This window comes from Schistocerca nitens, chromosome 5 (genome assembly GCF_023898315.1).
Source record: "Schistocerca nitens isolate TAMUIC-IGC-003100 chromosome 5, iqSchNite1.1, whole genome shotgun sequence".
In the NCBI taxonomy this organism is placed as follows: domain Eukaryota; kingdom Metazoa; phylum Arthropoda; class Insecta; order Orthoptera; family Acrididae; genus Schistocerca; species Schistocerca nitens.
Window position 1 is genome coordinate 619,414,683 of NC_064618.1, and position 26,750 is coordinate 619,441,432.

General features: G+C 39.1%; 1 protein-coding gene across 1 annotated transcript in view; it reads right to left on the reverse strand.

The window, feature by feature from the left end:
• Positions 1-3,512: 3,512 nt before the first annotated feature.
• Positions 3,513-26,750, reverse strand: part of LOC126259280 (nuclear envelope integral membrane protein 1a) — a 117,934-nt gene continuing 94,696 nt past the window's right edge. The window contains exons 6-8 of the mRNA XM_049955927.1: positions 25,469-25,593; positions 8,900-9,061; positions 3,513-3,866 (exon numbers count right to left, since the gene is read on the reverse strand). Of these exons, the coding sequence (XP_049811884.1) occupies positions 3,746-3,866; positions 8,900-9,061; positions 25,469-25,593 (408 nt within the window). The 3' untranslated portion in view covers positions 3,513-3,745. The remainder of the gene's footprint in view (positions 3,867-8,899; positions 9,062-25,468; positions 25,594-26,750) is intronic.

Sequence of the window (26,750 nt, forward strand, 5' to 3'; positions counted from 1 at the left end):
TGGATCTCCAAGCACGGACTACTCAGGAGGATGCCATCAGGAGAAACAAAACTGGCATTCCACTGAGCGTTGAATGTTAGATTTCTTAATTGGGCAGGTAGGTTAAAAAATTTCAAAAGGCAAAGAGGAAGCTGCCTGGAAAAATTTTGCACAGAGCATAATTTAATCATAGCTAAACTTGATTTATGAATTGTGAAAGAAGGCTGTATACATATTATACACCTGGAGACACTGGTGTGCACCAACAGCAATCAGAAATGATGCACATTAGAGCCTAGTCTGTGATTACAGTTTTTAGATACGATAGCACCATCTAACACACACACACACACACACACACACACACACACACCAACCAATAGAATATTAAATTCTGTTTGCATAAACAAAACACAACTTTTCACACAACTACACAACTGTTGTAGAACTGTTTAACAGAAAACACTTGGAGAATCCAAGCACTACCAAATTCACTGGAATATGGGTTAACGAAGATATCAAATGGGGAAAAAGGACACTAATAATACAAGGAGCCAGTCAAATATTTTTTGTGTGCACTGAGCAATGTCATCTGTATAGTAACATAAATCAACCCTTTTATGATCAAACTAATTTTTGCTCAATTGTTTTACATTTTTGTTTTGTATTTTGTTCAAGGAATAGCTTCTTAAGTGGAATGTATGGAAAGTTTATGATAGTTATGTATTTTTTTTAAATATTTTATGTGGGACTTGTGTGCCCCATTGGAGTTTTTCATAAGCATATGGAAGAACATTTAATTTCAGCAGAAATTTTTCACACACACACACACACACACACACACACACACACACACACACACAATAAATTTTATGACAAGTTTATTCAAATACAAGGGCTGCATTGCCAATTATGTTTGATGATGGCGATGACAGGAACCTTTACTTTCATGAAATTTTTCCAAGTAATCATGGGCACATGGACGAACTTTTCAATGTATGCATGTTATGTTGATTCTTGCTTCCTCCTCCTCTGTGCTGCAGAATCTAAAGCATTTCCTTGAGCCTATTGCTTGGAAATATCTAACAGTTTGAAGGCAAACTTCATCTGCTACATTATTCACACCCCACTTGTTTCTTGTTAGAAAGTTTGGTCTTCCTCTTCATTTGATTTCACGACCTGGTGTTAGTTGCCTGATGAGCCAAAGACGAAAAGGTAACTGGTTAAGTCCTCCTCCATTTTTACAATTACACATTATAAAACTGTTAACAATTACCAGTTCAATAATGAAAAAGGAAAGGCAATGTCACCACTCCCAATGCCACCACTCTGCACATTGCCTTCCAATTTAATATTTCTCACTAATATAATCAATGGAATCTACAATCCCTTAAATAATACACCCTGCAACTGCTACAGGGCAGAGGACCTATGATGAAATACCACCTTTGTATTTCCTTTTGACAAAAGTTAAATTTTTTGGGCTATGGTAAGTACTCGGTACTGTCACAGCCTTGTTGTCTTGCAAGTTTATTGCTGGCACAAATCTCTTTGTTTTGAACATAAACTATCCCATTTTAGTTTGTCTTGTTTCTTGACTATATCTGGAAGTAAGTTCCTATTTTTCCTCACTATTCCAACCCCATTACGTTCTCTTTCAGTCAGTGCCTTCATCCAATTGTACGAGGTGAAGTAGTCATCGAACACAGTTGGTGAGACTGCATGTATGATTGAGTAAACTGGAGAGCAACATTTTTACCCGAACTGAACAACTACTGATGTGTCCTCATTGCCACTGTACAACTCAATGTCATTTATGAAACTTGTTTTTGAATGAGCAAAACACAAAATTTTGTAGCCTCATCTTGTCGGCTTCATTGGAAAATACTGGTTTATTGAAGAACGGCCTTTGAATTGGGCCATACTCTCGTCAACAGCCATGATACATGACAGATTGTATACTTCTTTTGCACATTTATCAGAGTGTACATATTGGCCGCAATTTGTGTAGTCATTCATAGCCAGTTTCACCTCTTGGTACTGCTTTAGAACTGTCACTGCAAATCAGTGTTTTCAGTCAGTCTTTTGAACCTGGTTTTACTCAGTAGCTGAGAAAATGCATTTACATACATACTTCTAATAGTAGGTCAGAGGACCAGTAGTGACTTTGCTTGGCTAGCCTACGTATCCCATTATGATGTAAATGGTAATAAGATGTTTTGTTTTTTCAATGACAGTGTCTTTCCAATTGTGACTAGCCTGTCTTACCCTTTTACCTCTCATGATTTTTTCACATCTTTATCAGCATATAAGGTAGTCTCATTATTGACCTTATGCAGCCAGCTAACCCAAAAAATTGTAAAAATTTCATATTTATCAAGCTGTCCAAAATCAAAATTGATATTGGCACTTGCGTCAGGAGATACTGATAAGTTTTCAAAATAAGTTAAATCAACGCTCCATTCAGTTTCAGATTCATTGGCACGTTTGGCCCCATTTTCTTGTTCTGCATGCACAGTAACTTCACTTTCAGTTTCACTGATAAGTTCGGCCCCATTATCTTTTTCTGCACACACAATAACTTTATTTTCTGCCATCTCCTTTCAAACATTGACAACTGTTGCAGTGACAATCCCTGCATGGCTCAGTCAACACCATAAGAGATATCGAATGATCGGATACATCAAGGAGAGAGAGTTCTTACAGCTCCATAACTACCTTCTTTCTACAAAAATTCTTCATTATTGTAAGTGAAAACTAATATTTGAGAAGCTCTTCCTCTTTCAGACAAGACATTTCTAAACAGAAGACAGAAATAAGGTCTGCAATTGCGCTGGTACACCATGCTGTGCGATGAATTATTATTATTATTATTTATGAAACTATTGAGACAGGTAATACAGTATCACACACTGAAAGAGATAAAGCCAAAGTGTTGACTCTGTAATGAAACCATACTGAAAGCCCAAGAAATATTTACTAATAAATAATAATATCTTTACCTTGCTTATTAAATGTTGAAAAATATGCAAGACCATTTACACGAGTGATCAAACATATACAATGCATCAGACAACTTTCAGCAGAATAAAGCTGTTTGACAGGAACAAGTCTAACAATTTCAAGCAGTAGATGGCACCACATTGTAGATTTGGGGAGATTTGGGGTTGTATTGCCCCATGGTCATGATGCATGATTAAGTGATATTGGAGAGATATATCCTGCAGGTCATGAAAGGGTTAAACATGTAAATGGTTGTAAAGGAGACAAAAGAATATTCTCATAATGCTTTATAACCATCTTTTAAATACCTCCTTTGACATGACTGTTACCAGTAGTTTGTTAAATGAACTTTGCAATTTTAATCTCAGTTGTTGCTGATCATTCTTACTTCAGAAGCCTTATGTAAATAATATCTCTGATTTATTGAGACAGTGTTTCTCTCCCTCTCAACTACGGGTCTAATCAACTTCTTGCTTCTTACCCACCAGTTACTTTAAAGTGGAAAACGATAAAGATATAATGTAGCATCATATTTTATCATATAAATTTTATTAAAATCATTCTGAATCATAAATACACTAATCAATATTCAAAATCTGATGTTCTAAAAACACACATCTCATAGAGATTATAATTACTACAATGGTACAATGTCCATTGCCAACAATAAAAATAATTATTCAGTTTTTTGGCACAGTCATCAATTTCTCCTGAGTAATTACATTAGTAACCAATACATATTTGCTGCCCTTTAGAGCAGATGTCAGTCTTCTTCCTCTTCATCAGAGTAGTCATAGTCGGCAGTAGAATGTCTGGATTCTACTTCATACTGAACCATTTCATCATCACTTAAATGTGAGTCTCCTTTCATGAATTCTGCAAATCTGGAAAAGAGAATCATATGCCTCTTAGTACTAAGCTTGTAATGGCCTAAATCTGTGTTCCTACAACTACACAAGGAACAGAAAGAACAAACTAAGACACAGAGAACCATAGTAAACATACGCCATTTACTACTGACAACTTTAATAGACAATATTTTAAACAACAACAGAGAAAAAAAAATTATGAACAGCAGATAACTATTTAACTCTGACATTCTATGTTTGCTGGAGAAAACAATGAGTGTCCTCCCTAGCCGCTGATCATACTTATACCAAAAACAGTTCACAAATACTGAAGATCATACATAATAAACTGTAAAGAAGCCACACACCCCATTATTAAGATACACTACTCCACCACAAATTAATGAAACCAGCAGTTATGATGGGTAAATGTGAAGTTAAAAAATCCTGATGAAAAAGAACATAAATAAATAAATAAAAATAAATATTCAGTTTTTGTACATGCTGAAATCATCTTTATATTGATGAAGGAAAACCTGGTCAAGGAAACCAACCTCATAAACTTCGTCTTTCCTACATTTTACAAATAAAACCAGACAATTTCAGCATGGAAGGCCATTTTCAACTGCTTTTGCCAGAATGAAGTGAGCAAGAATGAATAGTTTGTAAGCCAGTCACGCCAAAAAATGTTCATTTTAAGAAATATCACCACTTGCAAATGACATGTGCAATATTAAATATGATTCAATAAGACAAAAATGCATGAAAATTGGCATGTAGGCTGAAACTGGCTGATTACATTTGTATGGAGTAATAAAGATAACCCCCTTAAGTTATAGACAGGCACAATTAAAAGACACTTAGAAATAAGCTATCGGCCACAGCCTCATCAGAAAAAGAAACACACACAACATTCAGTCACACAAGCAAGCACATCTCACACACACATGACCGACAACTATGGCAGCTCGGACCAGAATGGAAGCAACAATCTTGATAGAGAGGGGAAGGGAAGGGTACAGCAGTTTATGGGTGGGGAGAGAGAGAAGCCCTGTCCGGCAGAGAGAGACTGCCAACAGGCATAGTGTCAGGAGGATGTCGAGCAGGAAGGTGGGGAAAACAGAGTGAAGAGGGAGAGGAGCAGGGGGAAAATGGGTGGGTGAGTTAGCAGAGGGTGGCAAACAAAGATGGTGGGAGATGAGAATGGGTAGGTGATAGGGCAGAGGATTTTGAAATGGCTGGGTGGAGGGTTTGGGGACAGTATGTTACCATAGGTTGAGGCCAGTATAATAATGGGAGCAGATAATTTGTTACAAAGATAACTCCCATCTGCGCAGTTAAGAAAAGCTGATGGTGGAGGGGAAGATGCAGATGACTTGGAAAATGAAGGAGCCACTGAAATCATGCAAGTTATGTTCAGCTGCATTTGTGCCACAGTGTGGTCTACTTTAGGGTGGTCTACATTACTCTTGCCCACAGTTTGGTGGTGGCCATTCATCCTGGTGGACAGCTGGTTGGTAGTCGTACCAACATAGAAAGTTGTGCTATGCTTGCAGCAGAGCTGGTAAATGCCATGGCTGCTTTCACGGGTGGACCAGCTCCTGATGCGGTAAGACAAACCTGTGACAGAACTGGAATAGGAAGTGCTGGATGGGTGGAAGGCAGATCTTGCACTTCGGTCTTCCACAGCGATATGAACTTTGTGGCAAGGGTTTGAGATTGGGAGTGGCATAGGGATGGACTAAGATGATGATGATGAGGTTGGGTGGGTGACGAAAACTTCTTTTAGGAGGGATGGAAGGATCTTGGGTACAGTGTTCCCCATTAGAGGTGATAATGATAGCTAATCAAAGCCCTGACAAAGGAGAGGTTCAGCTGTTCCAGTCTGGGGTGGTACTGGGTGACAAAGGGGGAACACCTTTGTGGAAAGGGGGAAACACCTTTGTGGCTGGTTCTTGGGGGGTGTTGGGAGGATTGGTTGGGTGTGGGAGATCTGTTTGCAGAGTAGGTCTGTGGGATAGTGCCTGTCTGTGAAGGCCCTGATGAGGACCTCAGTGTACTGGGTAAGGGAGTTCTTGTAACTGCAGACAATGTGCGCTGAGTGTCTTACCGAGACCTACACAGACACACATTATCCCCCAGACCTAGTTTGCAAAGAGATCTCCCATGCCATTTTCCCTCACACCCCCAATCCTCCCACCACTCCCAAAAACCAGCCACAAAGGAGTGCCCTCTTTGTCACCCAGTACCACTTCGGACTGGAACAACTTAACCGTATCTGGGCTTCGATTACCTGAAGTGAGGGACATCCTACACGAGATCCTTCCAACCCCTCCTGAAGTGGTGTTCTGTTGCCCACCCAATCTGCACAACATCCTAGTCCATCCTTATACCACTCGCAATCCCAAACCCTTGCACAAGGATCATATCCCTGCGGACAACCCAGGTGCAAGACGTGCCCAATCCACACACCAGGCACTTCCTGGTTTATCCTACTGCATCAGGTGCCGAGCCTCCTGTGAGAGCAGCCATGTCATATACCACCTCTGCTGCAATAATTGCACAGCTTTTTATATTGATTTTACTACCAACCAGATGTCCACCAGGATGAACAGCCACCACTAAACTGTGGCCAAAAGCAAAGTAGACAAGCCTGTGGGACAATGTGCAGCTGCACATAACATACTCTATTTCAGTGGCTGCTTCATAACCCAAGTCATTATCTGAATCCCCCCCTCCACCACCAGCTTTTCTGAACTGCACACATGAGAGTTATCCTTGCAAAGCATTCTCCGTTCCCATAATTATCCTTTCCTCAACCTACAGTAACATACTGTCCCCACAACCTCCACCCAACGGTCTCCACACACTCTGTCCTATCACCCTCTCCCCATTTCATCTCCCACCCTCTTTGTTTGCTGCCCTCTGCCAACTCACCCACCCATCTTTCCCTGCTTCTCTCCTTTTTTGCTCCATTTTCTCCAACTCCCTGCCCACAACCTCCTGAAGCTGCACCTGTTGGCAATCTGGACACTACAGACAGACAGCACTCCCCCCCCCCCCCCCCCCATAGACTGCTATTTCGTATGACAGGCTGTGGCCAAAAACTTGTGTTTAACTGTCTTTATTGTGTGTGCCTGTAACTTCACATTTTATCTTTACTCTAAGTAGCCTTATATCTTTCCCCGCATTTCTGATATTCGAACATTGATTTTCCACTGTTTAAAGAATAATAAATAATTTTAATAGTCAAGGTGGTTTCCTTTACCTGGACTTCCTGCTTCCATAGTTTCTGTATCTTCCCACACTATGAAATATGAACTCTATTATAACTACAAGCAAGGAAGTTGTGTTGTCTACAGAAATTATTTCAAATTTTTAGCATCTCCAAATATAAATTGTACAAGTCATGGCACTCATTTCTACTACACAAAAAAGAGCAGTTCCTGCAATTCTTTCTGACATTCTACTTATGAAAACAGAAGAGCTACTGTTGATTTACAGGACAACATGAGAAGTTTAATAGAACATCCAGAACCATCCGAAGAGTCAGACTGGTACAATGACGACGACACCAAGCATTACTTTCAGTTTCGAATAAAGGATATGTTTATTACAACAGTATAATTCTTTTTAAATAATAGACCTGCAATAATTGGTATTTTCTTTGTTCATTGAAATAGTTAGTACCTTGTCATATTTTCTAAGATTTGATGAAGCGTAAGGGCGGGGGCTAAACAGCCATAAATTTGTTAGGAACATTTAAATGCAATGTAACCAACTTGTTGAACCATCATAACAGCAATAAAAAGAACCGAGAGAAGTACAGAGACAACACGAAACAGACTATATGAACCTTCAAAGTATTTCCTTTGACTGGACAGATCAGTACAATGGAGACGTAGACTGCAAAGGAGAGGGAAACTGTTTCTAATTCAATCTGGTATATGAAACAGTTACTCACATCATTCATATTTTTCTCTTTTGCCTGCAATTAAAATATAGTCTGATTAAAATTACTTGACAGGTAATGTCAATGTCTGCACTTACTGCTCCAGTGTTGCCATATTGGCTACTGGCTACCGCTCGATTATAGGTGACAAACAAACATGGCGGGTCACTTCACAAATACTGCTAATATGTAATGAGGAACAATGTTGAAACTGGATACTGTGAGTATGTTGAAAATGCAAGCCTACTGACTGTAAGTGACCAATGACTGAATTGTGGCAGGCAAGGCATTCCATAGCCTTGAATGTAACAAACTTCCTTATTATCACTGGTTACATGAAACTATCCTCACACTGTCCACACAAGCTGCTGCGTTATCAACCGAAGAGCAGTCCTTGCTGAAGCTAGTCTGCAGATTATAGACAACATAAGCAGATTCCAAACGCAAAAAGTCAGCACAACGAAAAATTGACATAACAGAGAATTAGACATTAGAAAAATTGCATTTAAACCAATTAACTGAATAAAATAATAATCAAACTCTTTTGCTTAGATTTTTTTTTTTTTTTTTAAAAAAAAGGCACTACATTTGACAAGATTCAAGCCTACGCCCTTCCACACATCAGGTTAATGAGTTAAACATTGTGCTACACCACAACACTGCATAAAGTAGTTATATTTGTGGCTATTGTGACCCAGTCACAACGAATTTTAGCCTGTAAGACTTTAGATTCGTGCAAAGTTGTGCGAAGCTTATCTAATGTAAGCTGAGCCCTGTGAATAGGGCAACTGCAAATGTGACATCTAATTGCCTCTTGTGAGAATGTATCCAGTAGTGTTTGGTTAGTGCTGTGTGTGAAATGTGTGTATTTCATTAGCATTATTTGAATATATATATATTTTTCACATATCTTGACAGAAAAATGCATGAATTGTAATTATATGGCACTGATTTGAAACCACCGATGGTTCATTTTCCCTGTACACTGAACTCCACAAAGTGAACTGTTACAATGAAATGGTTTAGGGCTAACTTTTTCCATTTATTTATCGGTACTCCTATAGTTTTGCTGTAACTGGGACAATGGAAATAATAATTATTGCATCTGTTTTTTTACCTCACTGGATTTTTCAGTTTGAGAACTGTCTTCCATGTATCACACTCTGGACTGGAGCAGTATCCTCTGAGTTCCTCAAGAGCTTTCTTTGTTTCACGAACACCCTGTTCATAGTATTCCTCCTCTGATAATAATTTTAACTTTGGTGGGAATCTTCGTTTCCTAAAAACATGAAATTTTTACGAGGGGTGAAAGTCTTTTAATGCATGCAGCCATTTTGAATAACACACTGAGGAACATTTCCAGAAGAAGAATGTCACTGTAGTGTGTTGTTTGGAAAAGACAAAATTTAAATTATGTTGTCAGAAACTGTATGATTTTAATGACCCAAGTAACACACACAATTATTCCATTAGAGGTGGGACAGCAAGTAATTGAGTGTGCATGAACAAGAGTAGAATGTGCACAGTAGTAGTAGCACTTTGAAAAAGCTAGGAAGATACACACGGAAGAAACATATGGGGTGGAACAGGACAATGACAAATGGAGGGGAAAATACACAGAATGGATTAGAAATGATAGGAGGAAGTCCACAGAGGGGAGTAGAAGTAGCAGGAAGAAGTCAGTCAGGTCAAGTCCATAAAATGGAATAGGAATATCAGGCAGTTGTGTGTGTGTGTGTGTGTGTGTGTGTGTGTGTGTGTGTGGAGAGAGAGAGAGAGAGAGAGAGAGAGAGAGAGAGAGAGAGAGAGAGAGAGAAGAGAAGATAGCATGTTTGTAACAAGGAGGGTGGGTGGATGGGTGGGTGGGTGGGGTGGGGGGGGTTAGTAGGAATAGAAGGATTGCAGGGTGGGGATATTTTTAGGTATCTGAGAATTACAAATGGAGGAGGTACATAAGAATAACCAATGAGAGCAGTTCTGTTACAGGAAGGAGGAGAGCCAGGGGGAGGAATGACCAGTGACTGAGTTGCAACTATCTGGGTTGAAGGTGAACTTGGATACTGAATGCTCAACTATCCACTTACATCTTAGCAACTTGTCCAATTTACTACCCACTGCTAAGATTAAACCTGAGCCAGTACAGAAGTCTTGTCTGTTGGGACCAGAACTCATGTTTCCAACAGGTCTTAACCAGTGCAAAGTTTGGGATGCTGGTTACTGGGAACTCCTGTGTTAGGTGTGTAACAGAGCTTAGGGGAAACCCCTCTTCCTCCCAACATGTGTGTGTCTTATCCTGGAATCTGAGTGATCTGCTGCTCCTTTCTAATTTTCACCAACCTATCCCTCTTTCCTCCCTGATGGATATGCTAATAGTTCTGAAAGCAGGAATAGCTGTTCACTTTAAAATGTTTCTACTGATATTACTGGAAATTCAACTTTCGAAGATGAGTACTGGCCAGTCATTCTGTCTCTGTGAAATGAGGAACTGCTGGCCACTGAAATTGTCCTAACAACTAGTTGTCAAGATGCCTCACACCTACTCAAATGTAAACATGTACATTTTGCTCCTTATTTAAATTCTTTAAATGCAATTATACAAAGGAGAAAGAATGAGATAAATGTAATTTGTGCAGTAACATTAAGTGCTTTTGTCTCATGCAAAAGAATCAGCACTGAATAGTTGATTGGCACTTAATTTGAGTGTAGTGTTGAATAGCTGAAATCATGACATCACCCTTGTTATAAGTAATTTTATTCATTTTATATGAAGAGAAGAGAGTAAAGTGGTAGCCAGAGTGTTCTGTCATCAATTTAATTATGTATAATGCTTGAAACCATGGAAAGGGGCACAACAAAAACACTGAAAATACCACATGAAAGATGTGGACAAGAGGGGGCAGTGGGTGGAGAAGGATATATGTATTATGTATATGAGAGAGAGAGAGAGAGAGAGAGAGAGAGAGAGAGAGAGAGAGAGTTTTTTTTTTAACTTTGGCCTCTTTACAGATACAGTTATAAATGACAAAATTCCCCAAAGAAAACTAAGTTCTATCAACTTCAGCATTATGAAAGGAACAGCTGTAAGTTATAGATGGAGGCAGTACTGGGAGAGGACTAGGTGATTAAGGAATAGGATTTTGAACAGCTTTTCTTTGAGAAAAACTCCTGAGTAGCTCTTACATTGTTTTCAATCAGATGACACACCTAAAAGGGTTCGTTTGTTCTATTGTGCCAAATCTTCAACAAGATTTAGTTAAACATAACTGCACACAAAGGGATGAACAAAACTGTGGAAACAACATCGTGCTAAACAATATATTGCTCATAGCACCATACTGGAACTACATGGTGCCCATGCATTGCCAAAGTACGATGCTAAGAACTGCTCATCATCTCCTTCCAGCATAAAAACACTCTAGCCTTCTTGAAGACTTAAGAATTTTCGTTACCATCATCACTATGAAAACATCATGATTACCAGTCCCTGCATCTATATTGAAACTGTTGATAAGATCAGGCCTTTTTATAGCCATAAAGTCTAAAATATTTCCATTGTGTGTGGGTTGTCGAACTAGATCCTCAAGAGAATTTTTGGAAAACTATGTTGAAAACTGCTTCACACAAATGTTTGTCCATACCAACTGCAATGAACATCGTAGTCTATACTCGGTAGGTTATAGTTGCCTCCAACTAACATTACATGATTGGGGTACTTCTGTACTACTTACTCTGAATGATTCTAACTTGAGTTGGTCTAAGCTAATTACTTGTGTCCAGATAACTTCACAGCCAGACTCAATTTTGATCAATATACCCAGTATTTTTGTTCCTTGGAATAAATACTCCCTGTTTCAATGCATGTAATCTGTCTTTTCAATCTATGTTCCAGGCCTTGTTAAATAGTTCAGAGCTCTCTCTTTTGGGTTCACTCCAGCTCTGGGTTCAATAACTTTTCAGGAGGGGTGTAAATTCAGCGACTTGGTTACTAATGCTTTGTCATTTTACTGCTAGAATTCTGACATTTGAAGTGTCTTTGATCTATCAAGGGGTATCCTACAATTCTCCACCCCAAAATGCACGTCCAGCAGCCAAAACAGTCACTGAATCAATGTAGCCTCTGGTTGGGACCCTCCACCCAGCTTCAAACCAAAGAACCTCGATCAATTCTGGGTATGATACTGAAAATTGTGAGCTCAGCTTATACTGCACGAATGAGGGCAGCTCACCTGTTTGAACTGTGGATGGTGTCAGACCCAAATGACAGGTGTCACTGGTGCCGACATGAGCTGCAACTATATCACTGTCCCCCGGACACTCCACAGCCACTGAGAGGTAGACCTTCTCCATGTCTTGGAAGCCCCCCTCTCCCCAGGCATACACACTGAGCACACACTGGACTCACTTCCAGCCCTGGAAGCTATTTCAGTAATGGGCTCCATAATGTGCCCTAATAACACTGGAGCTCTTGATAACTACCATACCAGTCCTCTGTGTGCCTACTTGGACCCTGCTCAAGAAGTGGCCACTTGTTGACTCGCAGGGTGAATGGGAGAGGGGAGAGTGGAGAGTGAAGCGAACGTGATACAACTTGCCACTCACTCTGCAGTGAGTGTGGTTCCCCCAGGCCATGCACATTGGAAGGTGCCCCGGCAGCAGAGCCTTTGGGCAAAACAAGCGTCATCTTATGTGTACCGTGCAATGCATAACTTTCTCCTTCACTGCTACATCCTGAGGCAGCAGCCTGCAGACAGCTGACTGTGGCCAGCAGTATCTTCAGTTCATGAACTGCAGCCAGCTTCTCCTGTGTCTGCATATAGCATATACAGAACCTATCCATCCTACTACTAAAATTCAAATGAAGCAACGGGGAAGAAGAAGAAGAAGAAGAAGAAGAAGATGAGCCCTGTTGTCTTTTAGATGAGGATTTGCACTACCAAACTTATTAAATACACAAATGCAAGCTACTAGAAAACACTGAGCCTTTCACCAACACCAGTTCACAGCATGCTTTAAGACCAGCAAATGCAAATAGATAACAGAATCAAGTAAATAAAGCGACACTAGTGACAACTGCAGCACTGAATTAAACTACAAATTTAACTCACTTCACAAAAATGAACAGAAAACTCACAACTCTAACAACTATTAAAACAGGTAAACTGCTACTATTTGCTTCTACTCACAAGTGCATAAGACTACCACTAAATTAAACTGTATACAAACTGAGAGCTGCTGCTCTTGGACTGGAACTCTACAGCCAGGGACACAAACACAAACAGATGTCTTTTGTAGGCAACACAGTAGTTGATTGTGTTTATAGCTTGCCTTGACAGCCTCAATTTTAGTAGTATCTCTTCCCTACCTTCCAAGCTTCACAGAAATTCTTCTGGCTAGGCTGCTGGGATAGTACTCCTCAAAGATATGATGCCTGGATAGCTCTGCCAGAGAACTGTAGCTTTCACTAAGTGATATTAACATACAGCCTGTCCACACTCTTTATTTCATAGTTGCTTGTTAAGTATATGTTGTCATCAAAGAAACAATACCGCATAACTCATTCCATGTTGACATGAGATATAAACACAAAAGCGCAAGCAGCCACAGGACATTTTTATTGCTTGATTCATCTCATGTTTCTTATGTTGGAATGCAGTCAGGGTTTCAGTTGATGTTTAAGGACAGAGTTTCAGAGGACAATCTTTACACTGAGAAAGAAACTGTTCCTTACATGAAAGTAATGTAGTAAAGGGAACATTTGTTTTTAAGAGTGCCTGATGGATGCCAACTATTGTGTCCATCATTGATCCTCTGCTGATCTTCCTGCATTTCACTAGTCTTCTGGTGCTCCAGTTAGGCAATATTTCACTCTTTTACAGTTGCACTGGATTTACATAATTTTATCAAGTTATTTGCCATTACTGCAGTAACTGCAGGAGTTGGTGAAAAACCACTAAGTAACGGATGTAAACTGTACTGGATAGGGAATGAGAGGGGAAGAAATGGAGTGGCAATAGTGGTCAGAGAGGGTCTGCAGGAGGAGGTGGAAGGTATCAATGATCGAATGATAAAAGCCAGAGTACGGGTGAAAGGAAAAAGCATTGAAATCATCCAAGCATATGCCCCACAGGTGGGGTGTACAAAAAAGGAGAAGGAGGAATTTGAAGATGACATGCAAAAGCAGCTAAACGGAGGAAATCAGATTATAATAGGGGACCTCAATGCACATGTTGGCACAGACAGGAAAGGATTCGAGGAGATAATGGGACCAGAGGGCTGGGGGAACCGAAATAGAGAAGGAAAATTGCTGCTGGAATTCTGCAAGAGGAATGGGCTGGCGATCGCAAATTCCTGGCAAAAGAAGAGAAGTAGTCACAAAATAACTTGGTACAGTGGGGACTGGTCCCAAACTTCAGTAGTAGACTATGTACTAGTGGATAGGCAGATGATGAGCAGCCAAACAGATGTTAAGGTCATTCCATCTGAGGCCTTAGACAGTGACCACCGGCTGTTGGTAGCCACCCTGAGAGAGAAAAAAGATAGGAGGGCAACAGATATACAGGAGAAAAGGTTGAAGACATGGATGCTGAAAGAGGATGAACGGAGGACCCAGTACCAGACACTGATCAGGAAGAAGCTGCCAAAGGAAGATCAGAGAACAGTGGAAGAAGAATGGGGAGATTTTAAGAGGGCTCTAGTTGAGGCAGCTGAGACTGTGTGCGGAAGAGCTAGCACAAAGAGGAGAAGTAGGGAAACCCCATGGTGGAACAACATATGTAAAGAGGCAGTACTTCGAAAGAACAAAGCCTTCAGAGAATGGTTCCAGACCCGAACAGAGGAAGCTAGGGTAAAATATAAGGAAAGCAAGAAAGCGGCACAAACCATAGTAAGGGCGGAGAAGAAGAAGTGGATGGAAAAATGGACAAGAATGTTAGAAGAGGACAGTGAAGGGAACAAAAAAGTACTTTACACCATGGTAAGAAATAAGAGGAACGACAGAAGCGGGTGCCTGAGGATCATGGATAATAATGGAAGAGTTGTGGAGGAAATGCATGAGCTCAAAAAGATTTGGAAGGAGTACTTTGAAGATCTGTTGAATGCCGCCAAGCGGGTAACTAACAATGATGGAGAGCCTAAGGCAGCAGACGATTATAATAGTGGGGAAATTGATGATCTAACTTGGAATGAAGTGGAAGAAGCCATAAAGAGGATGAAAGGGGGCAAGGCACCAGGTTGGGACGAAGTAACAGTGGATATGATACGAGCAGCAGGAGAAGTAGGAACCCAGTGGCTATACAGAGTGCTGAGGGTGGTGTGGAAGGAGAACAGAATTCCTGAGGATTGGAAGAAAGGAATTAATAGTCCCGATCTTCAAGAAAGGGGATAAAAGGAGATGTGAGAACTACAGAGGAATCACCCTGCTATGCCACTGTGGAAAAATCTATGAAAAGATCCTGGGGAAGAGAATAAGAAGCAGTAGTGAAAGTAGACTGCAAGAGGAGCAGTACGGTTTCAGACCGGGAAGATCAACAACGGACCTCATATTTACGGTAAGGCAACTGCAGGAAAGGCACTATGAGTACGGGAAGGACTTAATCATGGCCTTTTTAGATATTGAGAAGGCGTATGACAGTGTCTGTAGGGACAAGCTCTGGGATGTGCTGAACGCAAAAGGGATAGATGAAGAGATAACACGAAAAGTCAGAAAAATGTATGAGGGAAGTGAGAGTTGTGTGAAAGTGGGGAGGGAACGTACTGCATGGTTCAAGCTGGAAAATGGGCTGCGACAGGGAAGTGCACTTTCGCCTTTATTGTTTATTATTGTTATGGATGAAATCCCAGCAAGTATCAGATGCAATTGGAGATCATAAAATGAAAGCAGTGCTTTTTGCCGATGACCTGATGTTATGGGGAAATTGCGAGAAGGAGGTGCAAGAGCAGTTAGATGCATGGGAGGCAACGGCAACACAATATGGAATGCATTTCTCTGCAAAGAAAAGTGAAATAATTTCACAACAAGGAAGAAGAATAGGCCAAATGTGGATATAACTTGTGGAGGGGAAAAACTACAAGTGGTATAGAACTTCAAGTACCTGGGAAGTGTGATTGAAAGTAAGGGGGGAAACGCAATGGAAATAAATGAAAGGTGCAGAAAAGCAGGGCAGTTCTACAAATGCATTAGGGGGCTTATTTGGAGCAAGGAGGTGCCACAGAAATCCAAGGGAATTATATGCCGAACCTACTTTGTCCCCATATTGGCATACGGAAGTGAGACATGGGTAATGCACAAAAGCGACAAAAGTAGAATACAGGCTAGTGAAATGAAGTTCCAGAGGAGCAGGTTGGGTGTAACAAGACGAGACAGATTGCGAAATGTGTATGTGAGGGAAAGACTAAAGGAGGAACCAGTACAGGACAGGATAGAAAAATCAAGACTGCAGTGGTATGGGCACATGAAGAGAATGGATGAGGGAAGAATTCCAAAGAGGATGTTTGATCTGCAACTGGAGGGGAAGAGGCCCAGAGGAAGACCAAGAGATAGATGGGTGAAGGGAGTGAAGGAATGTGTGATGAGAAGAGGAGAGAACTGGACGAAGGTGGAAGAGGGGGAATGGTGGAAAGACAGAACACGATGGAGAGGCTTGTGTTCCCGACAGACCCAGCCAGTGGCTGGAAACTGTCCAAGATGATGATGATGATGATGATGACTGCAGTAACAGAAGTTATGCAAACTGACAAAAATCTGGAAAATGTGAAAGTCAGATATATGGTATTGTTTCTTTAACAACACTATGTAGATGTAAAAGCTATAGTATTGTGGTTAAAATAATCATACATTGCAAGGGCCAAGCTCTTTTCCATAGACAACATTAAATTACTGTGTGATGAGTGTAATTTGCAAAGATTTCATTTTCAGTATGCAATCTCCAATTTTGAGGGGGGTGATGAGCTGCAACATACCTTGGCTGCAGACAATTTTTGCACTGTTCCAGAACAAAAAAAAGACTGTCAGTTGTCACTGATAACTAAGTACAGAGACCAGTGTTACATGTACTTAAAGGGAGCATCCTTGGCTTCATGCTAGCTTACTCTCTGGAGTACCTTTCTGTACAAGGATACAAATTTCTCAGGGTTTGATAAAATTACAGAATCAGTTGTAAAGATTAGCAGTACCCGATATGAGATGTAATAGCTGAGATGCGGGGAGCGTATCAGACTTTAGTTCCAGTTAGATATACATCTTTAATGTAAATTAAGCTAAGTCACTAAAAAACATGTCACTGTTGTCAGTCATATCTTTGATGAAAGGAACATGTTTGAGAGCTTTGGGGAGAAGTGTTGATGTCAGGCAGCAAGCAGGTGGCCTGACTGACAATTTTTCATTGTAAAATGTGTTATGGCACATCACAACAGGCAACTCACCATTCATATACTATTACATCAACATTATCTAAAAATTGTGGCCTCTGTGTCCTCTGACAAACAATTTAAAAAAGCTGTACATCATGTGAAGGACAGGGGTGTGGAGTGGGAGATCAGGAATCAGTGGTAACAGGGGGTGGAATAAAAACTTTTACTGCCAAAGTTGATATATCTAGAAAATAACATTTGTACAGTTTACTTATTCATATTTTGTTGTTAATATTTACTAATGACATATTAAAAACATAGTCAATACTGGAGTGAAAAGAACAGGCAATTAATCCAAACTTGAACAAATGAGGTTGAAAACAAAGATTTTGTAACTAGAAATGTGAATGGTCTTGGATAAAAATGCAATATGTGACGAGCACTGCCATCATCTGATAAGCATTAGTTACTCCAAACTAATGTGAAAGACTGTTTTTAATGACAAAAGAGAGAAATATTTGAATATTACTAGCTGATGTTGAAAAAAGAAAAGAGCTACACAAGAACAGAAAAAAGGACAACATGGAGGCCTAGCAAAAATAAAACAAGCTTAGCAACTGGGGTAACGGTAAAATTTATGACTTTTTTGGCGAGGTTACGCCAGTTAAGTCCAATTATCACAAGATCTTGCCTATTTTACACTGACAAGAGGACCTTACAAACTGGCCTTCCTCAATTCTCTTCATACTCATACAATCTGGAGGTCAGTGCATGAACATCACCTTTCCTAAAGCAGTTTGACGGACTTCTCAAACACGCTTGGAAAAAACTGATTTTTTAAGATTTCCAGGAGCTGTTAAGTATAAAACATTTAGAACGTTTTAACAAAGTTGTCTGCACTTGGTGCTTGGCACTGATGGTCCTATTCTCACTAATAGCAACACTTTATGTATTTTTAGTCTGTACTTATATGAAATTGAAATAATATTTAAAAATATTTGATTCATTTTTTAAACAGTTGTACTGTTTTAAGAACCTTATGTCTGAGAACTGAGGTTCAAATCATAGAAGCATGTGGAAGACTTAAGAAGATCAGTCCGTAAGGTCTCCTTGTGAACCAGCAGTATAGCTTCTCGCTTCTTACCATGTCATGAATGAACAGGTAGAGTTCTTCTGCTGACTGAAAACTTTATGCCTCAGTATCTTGAAAGAAACAAATTAAACTTACTCTCCCACCTTTGTATCTACGTCTAGATGGTTCCTCTGCAGTTCACACTTAAATTCCTGTTAGAAGGTTCATCGAACCATTTTCATACTACTACTATACCATTCCACTCTCGAATGGCGCATGGGAAAAAGGAACACCTAAATCTTTCCATTTGAGCACTAATTTCTCTTATTTTATTATGATGATCATTTCTCCCTACGTAAGTGGGTGTCAACAAAATATTTTCGCATTCGGAACAGAAAGTTGTTGATTAAAATTACATACATAGATCTCGCGGCATAGAAAACTGCCTTTGTTTCAGTGACTGCCACCGAACTCGCGTATCATAACAGTGACACTCACCCCTATTGTGCGATAACACTAAACAAGCTGCCTTTTTTTTTGCACTTTTTCAATGTCCTCTGTCAATCCTACCTGGTAAGGATCTCACACTGTGCAGCAATATTTCGGCAGAGGATGGAAAGGTGTAACATAGGCTGTCTCTTTAGTGGGTTTGTCGCATCTTCTAAGTGTTCTGGCAACAAAGCTCAGTCCTTGTTTCGCCTTCCCCCACAATATTATCTATGTGGTCTTTCCAATTTAAGTTGCTCGTAATTGTAATTCCTAGGTATTTAGTGGAATTGACAGCCCTTAGATTTAAGCAATTTATCGTATACCCAAAATTTATCAGATTTATTTTAGTATCCATGTGGATGACCTCGCACTTTTCTTTGTTTAGTGCCAATTGCCACTTTTCGCACCATACAGAAATTCTCTGCAGTTCATTTTGTAACTGGAATTGCTTGTCTGATGATTTTACTAGACGGTAAATTACAGCATCATCTGCAAATAATCTAAGGGGGTTGCTCAGATTATCATGTATGTAAATCAGGAACAGCAGCAGGCCTATGACACTAACATCTGAAATGCCAGATATCACTTCTGTTCTACTTGATGATTTATCGTCTATCACTATGAACTGTGACCTCTCTGAAAGGAAATCACGATTCCAGTCACACAACTGAGACAATACTCCATATGCACGCTACTTTATTAATAGTCACTTGTGAGGAAAGGTATCAAAAGCCTTCTGGAAATCTAGGAATATGGAATCAATCTGAGATCCCTTGTCGACAGCACTCATTACTTCATGGGAATAAAGAGCTATCTGTGTTGTTCAAGAAAAATATTTTCTGAATCCGTAAATCCTACAGCAAATTGAGGTCAGTGATATGGGTCTGTAATTCAATGGGTTTCTCCTATTTCCTTTCTTGAATATTGGTGTGACCTGTGCTACTTTCCAGTCTTTAGGAACAGACCTTTCATCACATGAGCAGTTATATATGATTGCTAAGAAAGGCGCTACTGTGTCCGCATACTCTGAAAGGAATGTGATTAGTATACCATCTGGACCGGAAGACTTGCCTTTTTAAGTGGTTTGAGTTGTTTCACACAACACCTAAGATATCTACTTTTATGCCACTCATGCTAACAGCTGTTCTGGTTTCGAATTCTGGAATATTTACTTCGTCTTCTTTCATGAAGGAATTACAGAAAACTCCACTGGTGTAATTTACATATGACCAGAATCTCTCTGGGTTTTCTACCATATTTTGAGACAATCTTTCATTGTGGAAACTATTGAAAGCATCTCGCATTGACGTCCGCACTAAATTTCGAGCTTCCGTGAAACTTAGCCAGTCTCGGGGATTTTGCGTTGTTCTGAATTTGGCATGCTTTTTTCGTTGCTTCTGCAACAGTGTTCTGACGTGTTTTGTGTACCATGGTTGATCAGTCCCATCTCTTATTAACTTATACGTTATGGATCTATCAATTGCTGTCGATATACTGTATCTTTGAATCTGAGCCATATCTGGTCTACACTTACATAATTAGCTTGGAAGGAATGGAGACACTCTCTTAGAAAGGCATCAAGCCAATTTTTATCTGCTGTTTTAAATAGATGTATTTTGCGTTTATTTTTAGTGGTTTTGGCTGATATGGTTTTGAGCCTCGCTACAATGACCTTGTGTCACTAATCCCTGTATCTATCATGACGCTCTCTATTAGGTCAGGATTATTAGTGGCTGAGAGGTCAAGTGTGTTTTCGCAACCATTTAAAATTCGTGTGGGCTCATGAACTAATTGTTCAAAGTAATTCTCAGAGAAAGCATTTAGTACAATTTCGAAAGATGTTTTCTGTCTACCAACGCCTTTGAACATGTATTTTCGCCAACAAATCGAGGGTAGATTGAAGTCTCCACCAATTATAACTATGAGTGGGGTACTTATTTGTAATGAGATTCAAGTTTTCTTTGAACCGTTCAGCTATTGTACCATCTGAGTTGGAGGGGGTGGGGGGTCAGTAGGAGGAATCAATTATTATTTTGGTGCGGCTGTTGAGTATAACCTCAACCCATGGTAATTCGCAGGAACTATCTATTTCAGCTTCACTACAGGATAAACTACTACCAACAGACATAACCACACCACCACCTACTTTATTTAAACTATCCTTTCTGAACACAAATGATCTCTTGCAAGCATTCTAGTGGACAATTTTTGAACTACGAGGGCTATCCACAAAGTACATTACGTTTTGGAATTAAAAATAAATAAAGTATTGGAAATTTTTTCTATTATATACAGACGAAAGCCACACTTAAATACTACTTTTCTACATAGTTGCCATTTAAATTAAGGCACTTATCGTAGCGATGGACGAGCTTGGAAATTCCTTCTTCGTAAAATTCGGCTGCCTGCGCCTTCAACCACGTGGTTACCTCTTCTTGAAGCCGTGCGTCGTCATCAAAACGCTGCATAGCCAACCACTTCTTCATTGCTGGGAATAAGTGGAAGTCGCTCGGTGCCAGGTCGGGACTGTATGGCGGATGAGGAAACAACTCCCACTTAAAAGATTCGAGAACTTCGCGAGTGGCATTTGCTGTGTGGGTTTGGGCGTTGTCTTGAATCAGCAAGATCTTTGAGCCCAACTTTCCCCTGCGCTTGTTTTGTATTGCTCTTCTGAGGTTGTGCAGAGTTTGGCAATACCTTTGAGCGTTTATTGTAGTGCCTCTTTCCAGGAAATCCACAAAAATCACACCTTTTCTCTCCCAAAAGACAGTCATTACGTGGTTGAAGGCGCAGGCGGCCGAATTTTACGACGAAGGAATTTCCAAGCTCGTCCATCGCTTGCCTTAATTTAAATGGCAACTATGTAGAAAAGTAGTATTTAAGTGTGGCTTTCATCTGTATATAATAAAAAAAAATTTACAATACTTTATTTATTTTTAATTCCAAAACGTAATGTACTTTGTGGATAGCCCTCGTATAAATATAGCACATGGAAAAGCTGCTTAGAGAGACCTGATAGTCAAGTGAAGGAAATGTCTGCAAGAACAAATACAAAATAGTAAGGCACATTTGGAACTGTCTTGTGAAAACATAACTTAATTAAAAAATTAAAAGAATTAGTACTTCACTTTTGATAAAACGCTAATACTTGTGGAACACCAATAAATTTTTTGAAAAGTGTACAATATGATAAACTGTTTCTTGGTGTTATAACAAGACAAAAATTGGCAATTCAGAGAAATTCCACTGCACAGAGGACAAAAAACAAGAGCTTCACAGACCACTTACTTCTTTGTAGTGTATAGTGAAGCACAAAAAAGTAATAGTGATACGATTATGAAAAATTTTACATGGACTACAAACAATACTATGACAGAACACAACCATTCGTTCTACAGATAAAGTAGATACTGTAGGTACATAAGTTGTTAAGCACTGTAGCTCAGTACTTTAACCTGGGCTCATTGTTAAAGAAGACTTGTGCACAAAGCTTGAGTGCAGTTTCTACACAGTTTAGTACTGATCATGTTAATTCTGGACTGTCTCCATCATTTACATCAAATTTGTGTTGCTAAGACAGGGTAAATATCTTGAACCCACAACACAAGGGACTATAATCTGCATGCAAAAAGAGGATGAGATGGTTCTTTTCCATACACTATGTTACATATCTCTCTCTCTCTCTCTCTCTCTACAAGCCACCATATGGTGCATAGCAGAGGGTGTTTCGTACACTACTAGGCATTCCCTTTCCTGCAGCAATACTTCTGTCTACATAGTACTGTATGAGCCCTAATTTTTCACATTTTTTTTCGACTCTTATTCAAAATGCTCATTGGCAGCAGTAGAATCATCCAGCAGTCAGCTCCATATTTCAGTTCTCTAAATTTCCTAAATAGTGTTTCACGAAAAGAACAACATTTTCCATGAGGGATTCCTATTTGATTTCCCGAAGCATTTCCATATTGACCAGTCTAGCAGCATGCCTCTGAAATGCTTCAATGTCTTCTTTTAATTTGGCGTAGTGGGGATTCCCTGACACACTCCTAATTATGCTCTTGTCTCTGATTAACAATCGCTGTCCAGGTGTTATTTTTACAAATGATTTTTCTCGTTGCATTTGTGACATCATTACAAAGGATAGTTTTAGTTGTTGAACAACACCTTTCCCTAGTCCAATCTTATTTTTAATGTCTTCTACAGTCTTTCCATTTCCAGTTATATGACCAACGCCATGTAATACAAGTTACCATCATCTGAATCATGCTGTTAGTCATTATCCACTGTCATAAGCTTAGCTTTCTTTCTTTCTCTTGAAAATCACACTTGTCATATTCTTTGATGATATTCTTCAGCAAAATGCTACACAATATTCAACAGTTATCACCTATTCATATCCAAATAGAAGAGAGTATACTCTGTCATCTCCTACTGGCATGTTAATGTAGGACTAACTGTCATAATTTCACATAAACAAGGGACTAACCATTGACATGGCAGGGATGTTCAGTACTCAGTGGTCATGATGATCAATGTGGGACAGTCTATTTCTAATAGCTGCAAACAGCACCAACGGTACATACAGAACTATTCGTTAATAGCGTGTGATGCATTTGAAAACACAATAGCTAATATGATCATACTAACCTTTACTAAATTGAGGATTAGCACTTTTTTATGTCGACTCAATTGTGTTTCACTTTTATCGTCTTTTTGTTAATCAAACTTTTTTTTGTCTTCATCACCAGTGAGCTCAATCTTTTATTGTGGCCCATTTGGATTGTATTTATTTAACTACTCCCGCCAGAGCCACCACTACTGCCTTCATCTTCACACTCTTTGTCATTGTCAATTTAAACACAAAGTTTTCTATATTGGATAAATAGCAACAATTTTCAGTGGTCTTTTATTTTTTGTCCTGTTATCTATAAACAATATATTTTAGTCTGCCCCCAATTCTGTTTCAGGAAAGGACTCTAAGAAAAAAATTGACAATTTGGCTTATGTTCCTCAGCTTTTGACTGGAAAGTAAAGCCAGAAAATTCTCTTCTCAGATACATCTGATTTTTTCTGTCATCTGAAACGATTTTCAAAAGTTAACTTACCAGTATGGAAAAATTTTATAGCTTTAACCGACGCAAAGGTTATTTTTATCTGCTTTGCAGATTTCACCTAACATTGCCATTTCTAGAAGTGTGAACTTGCTTCAGTCTTTACAACATTCCATAATATCACAAACATCTCAAAATTAATGTCTAGGTAAACCTGTCACTGTGAGTTCCAACTCTATGGTTCATATTATACCTTGTTTGGTCATAGCTATTGCCATCAGTTATAAAATCTCTCTTTGCATTGTTCTGCTGCTTCTGACCATCATTAAAAGATGAATCCACATTGCAGGCACTAGATCCAGACAATCACACTTCGCTAAATTGTTGTAGGCAAAACAGTGCTCATACAAGTTTGTTCTAAAAGTCATAGATAGACCGCAAAAACTATGTTACTAGTTAAGTTAAATGGGGCAGAACCACTAAAATTTGCACGAAAAACTTACATTTTTCACAAATTATTTCCCACCATTACAGTTATAAATTCTTATGAACAAAATAAAAGAAACAACATAACAGAACAATGCAACACACGTCACCTCTGTGAACAATGTTTATCCACAAACATACAAAAACTAGTCTTCATTATTAGGCTTCTCTGGGGTGTCACATACTTCATCGACAGGAAAACCTTTGCATCATTCATTAATTAAATCCTAAGCTTTTTTTTTACATTACACAAGCTTGAATGATTAACAAAAATTTGAATACATCCTACGACTCCTCTCTCGTCTAAGAAAGTAACTGTTCTACAGTTTCTGTTTGCCTTTTGACTTAATCTGTATGCCAATACACTTCCAGTTACCTTTCTCATTCCTTAAAGATTATGAGAGTGTCATTGCCAATAGACACTTTTCTGTGGTGTACCTTATTGATGTCTGTGGTTTGTGTTATGACTGACAGAAGATAAGGCAAAATTTAAGAAGCATACATGCATGCAGAAAAGGATGATTCTCAGCTGAGCTTCAGAGAGGGCTCACTATTCCCATGCAGGCCCAGCCATGTGCTTGGTGATCAGTCTCTCCCATGTGTCAGTGTGCCAATGAATGTCATTTCTGTGTGCCGATATGCCTTCAAATGGAAAAAGTATGTTCCTAACTGAATTTTTCATGACCACAGTTAAACGACAATTTCTTTCAAATTCCAAGAAAAATGGAATCATGAATTTCAGATTTTAGAGTATGCACTTGCTGCACGAGTTATGGCTCCCACCCAAACTCTCAAATAGTTACAAAGTCAAAATTTGAATGAGTCAATAACAATCTGGAATCAACAGTACATTTTTTGGAAAATTCATGACATTCAGAATAAAAAGAATTCAGTTGTCACAGTGGTGTTTGGTACAATAGGGACAGATAACCATCTAACGCAATAACTGAAAACCACAATGTATCAGATTAGCGCTGCATCATATCCACAAGCAAGCTAAGCTATAATAATACATCTTATTAAATGTTTTTCACCAAATTTATTTCAAGAGGTCAGTTGTTATGTTAATGAATATATATTGCACTATTTTATATTCTGATCGTAACTTGCCACATGCACTGCACTGCAGTAAACATAATGAAATAGTTTCTTGGATGTTTGCTTTTTGCAATATAAATATTCAATACTGATCAAATATTTTCCTATGTCTATCTGGATTATTACAGTCATTTACTCTCACCATGCAGCTTGAAGTTTTGATATCCAAACACTTGGGAAGTTGTAACACATTATAACAGTCAGCATTAAAGCAACAGCAGCTTCCTGATAACAGGTGCTTGAGTAAATCAACCAGAGTCCCATGCCCTGAAATTTAAGAAGACTATAGTTAGTAGGAAGTTTTGAAACCTATAAACTACCAGTTTTCAAGGCCAGGCAAATAATATTCTAAACAAATCAATTTTTAAAAAAAAGGGGAGGCAGCTACAGTATACAAGTGGAAAATTCTGAAAATGTTTCAGACTTCAGCATTTCATTTCACAGTATACTGCAGCACCAAAGTGTGAATGCTTGTTCTTTGTAAATAAATAAAAAATCTTTAAAATGCATCCTCCTGTAACATTCCAGAAGTATAAGAGACTACTCTACCAATAACAAAAATATGTGCATGTGGCCCCTCCCCCCTCCACTCTCTCTCTCTCTCTCTCTCTCTCTCTCTCTCTCTCTCTCTCTCTCGTAGCATAACCTCCTTCTGTACTTTGTCTTGCAGATGCGAGATTAGTTCTTTTTAGTGAAGATTTTTGGAAGCGGTAGACACCAAATGAAAGAAGTCAAATTACAGTTATCACTGAAGCACACAACATGAGAACAGAAGCTTTACATTTTAGATAAATCTGCATTAGTCAAGATCCTGAACTAGGGATGATTGCTTTACAGTAAATGAGAACGTACATCATAATCCACTTTTTCTGCATTGCCATATACTGTGAAAGCTGACCGATGAAAAAGGATTTGTCTGAAAGGTAGCACAGTTTTCAGCCTTAAATGCCTTTAAACAAACCACTGCCTTACTTGAACAGTGAGCTTCTGTATTTACTTCTTGTATTATTCACATTACATCAGGACTTTCCATTACCATATTTACTATTAATAAGAATAATATCACCATGTTCGAACATTGCAAAGGACATACTAGCAAATACAAGTGATAGATTTGGAGGCACTGGAAGGTAGGTGTGTGTGTGTGTGTGTGTGTGTGTAAGGCTGAACACAAAAACTAACATGTGCATGAACTTTACATGGAAGGAAGAGATTAATATTTAAACAAAAAAATATTTGCCAGGAACTTATCTTATGATCTACAGGTAAATGCGAAAGTGCTGACTGGGCATGCAAAAGTTTATGAAAACTGAAGTAGTTTATTTCCCAGAAATTCATTTTTCTACATTTACGTAATAATATCAAATATGATTAAGAAATGTTGCTCTGTGATCTCAAAGAAGTTATGTATGGCAAACATCATC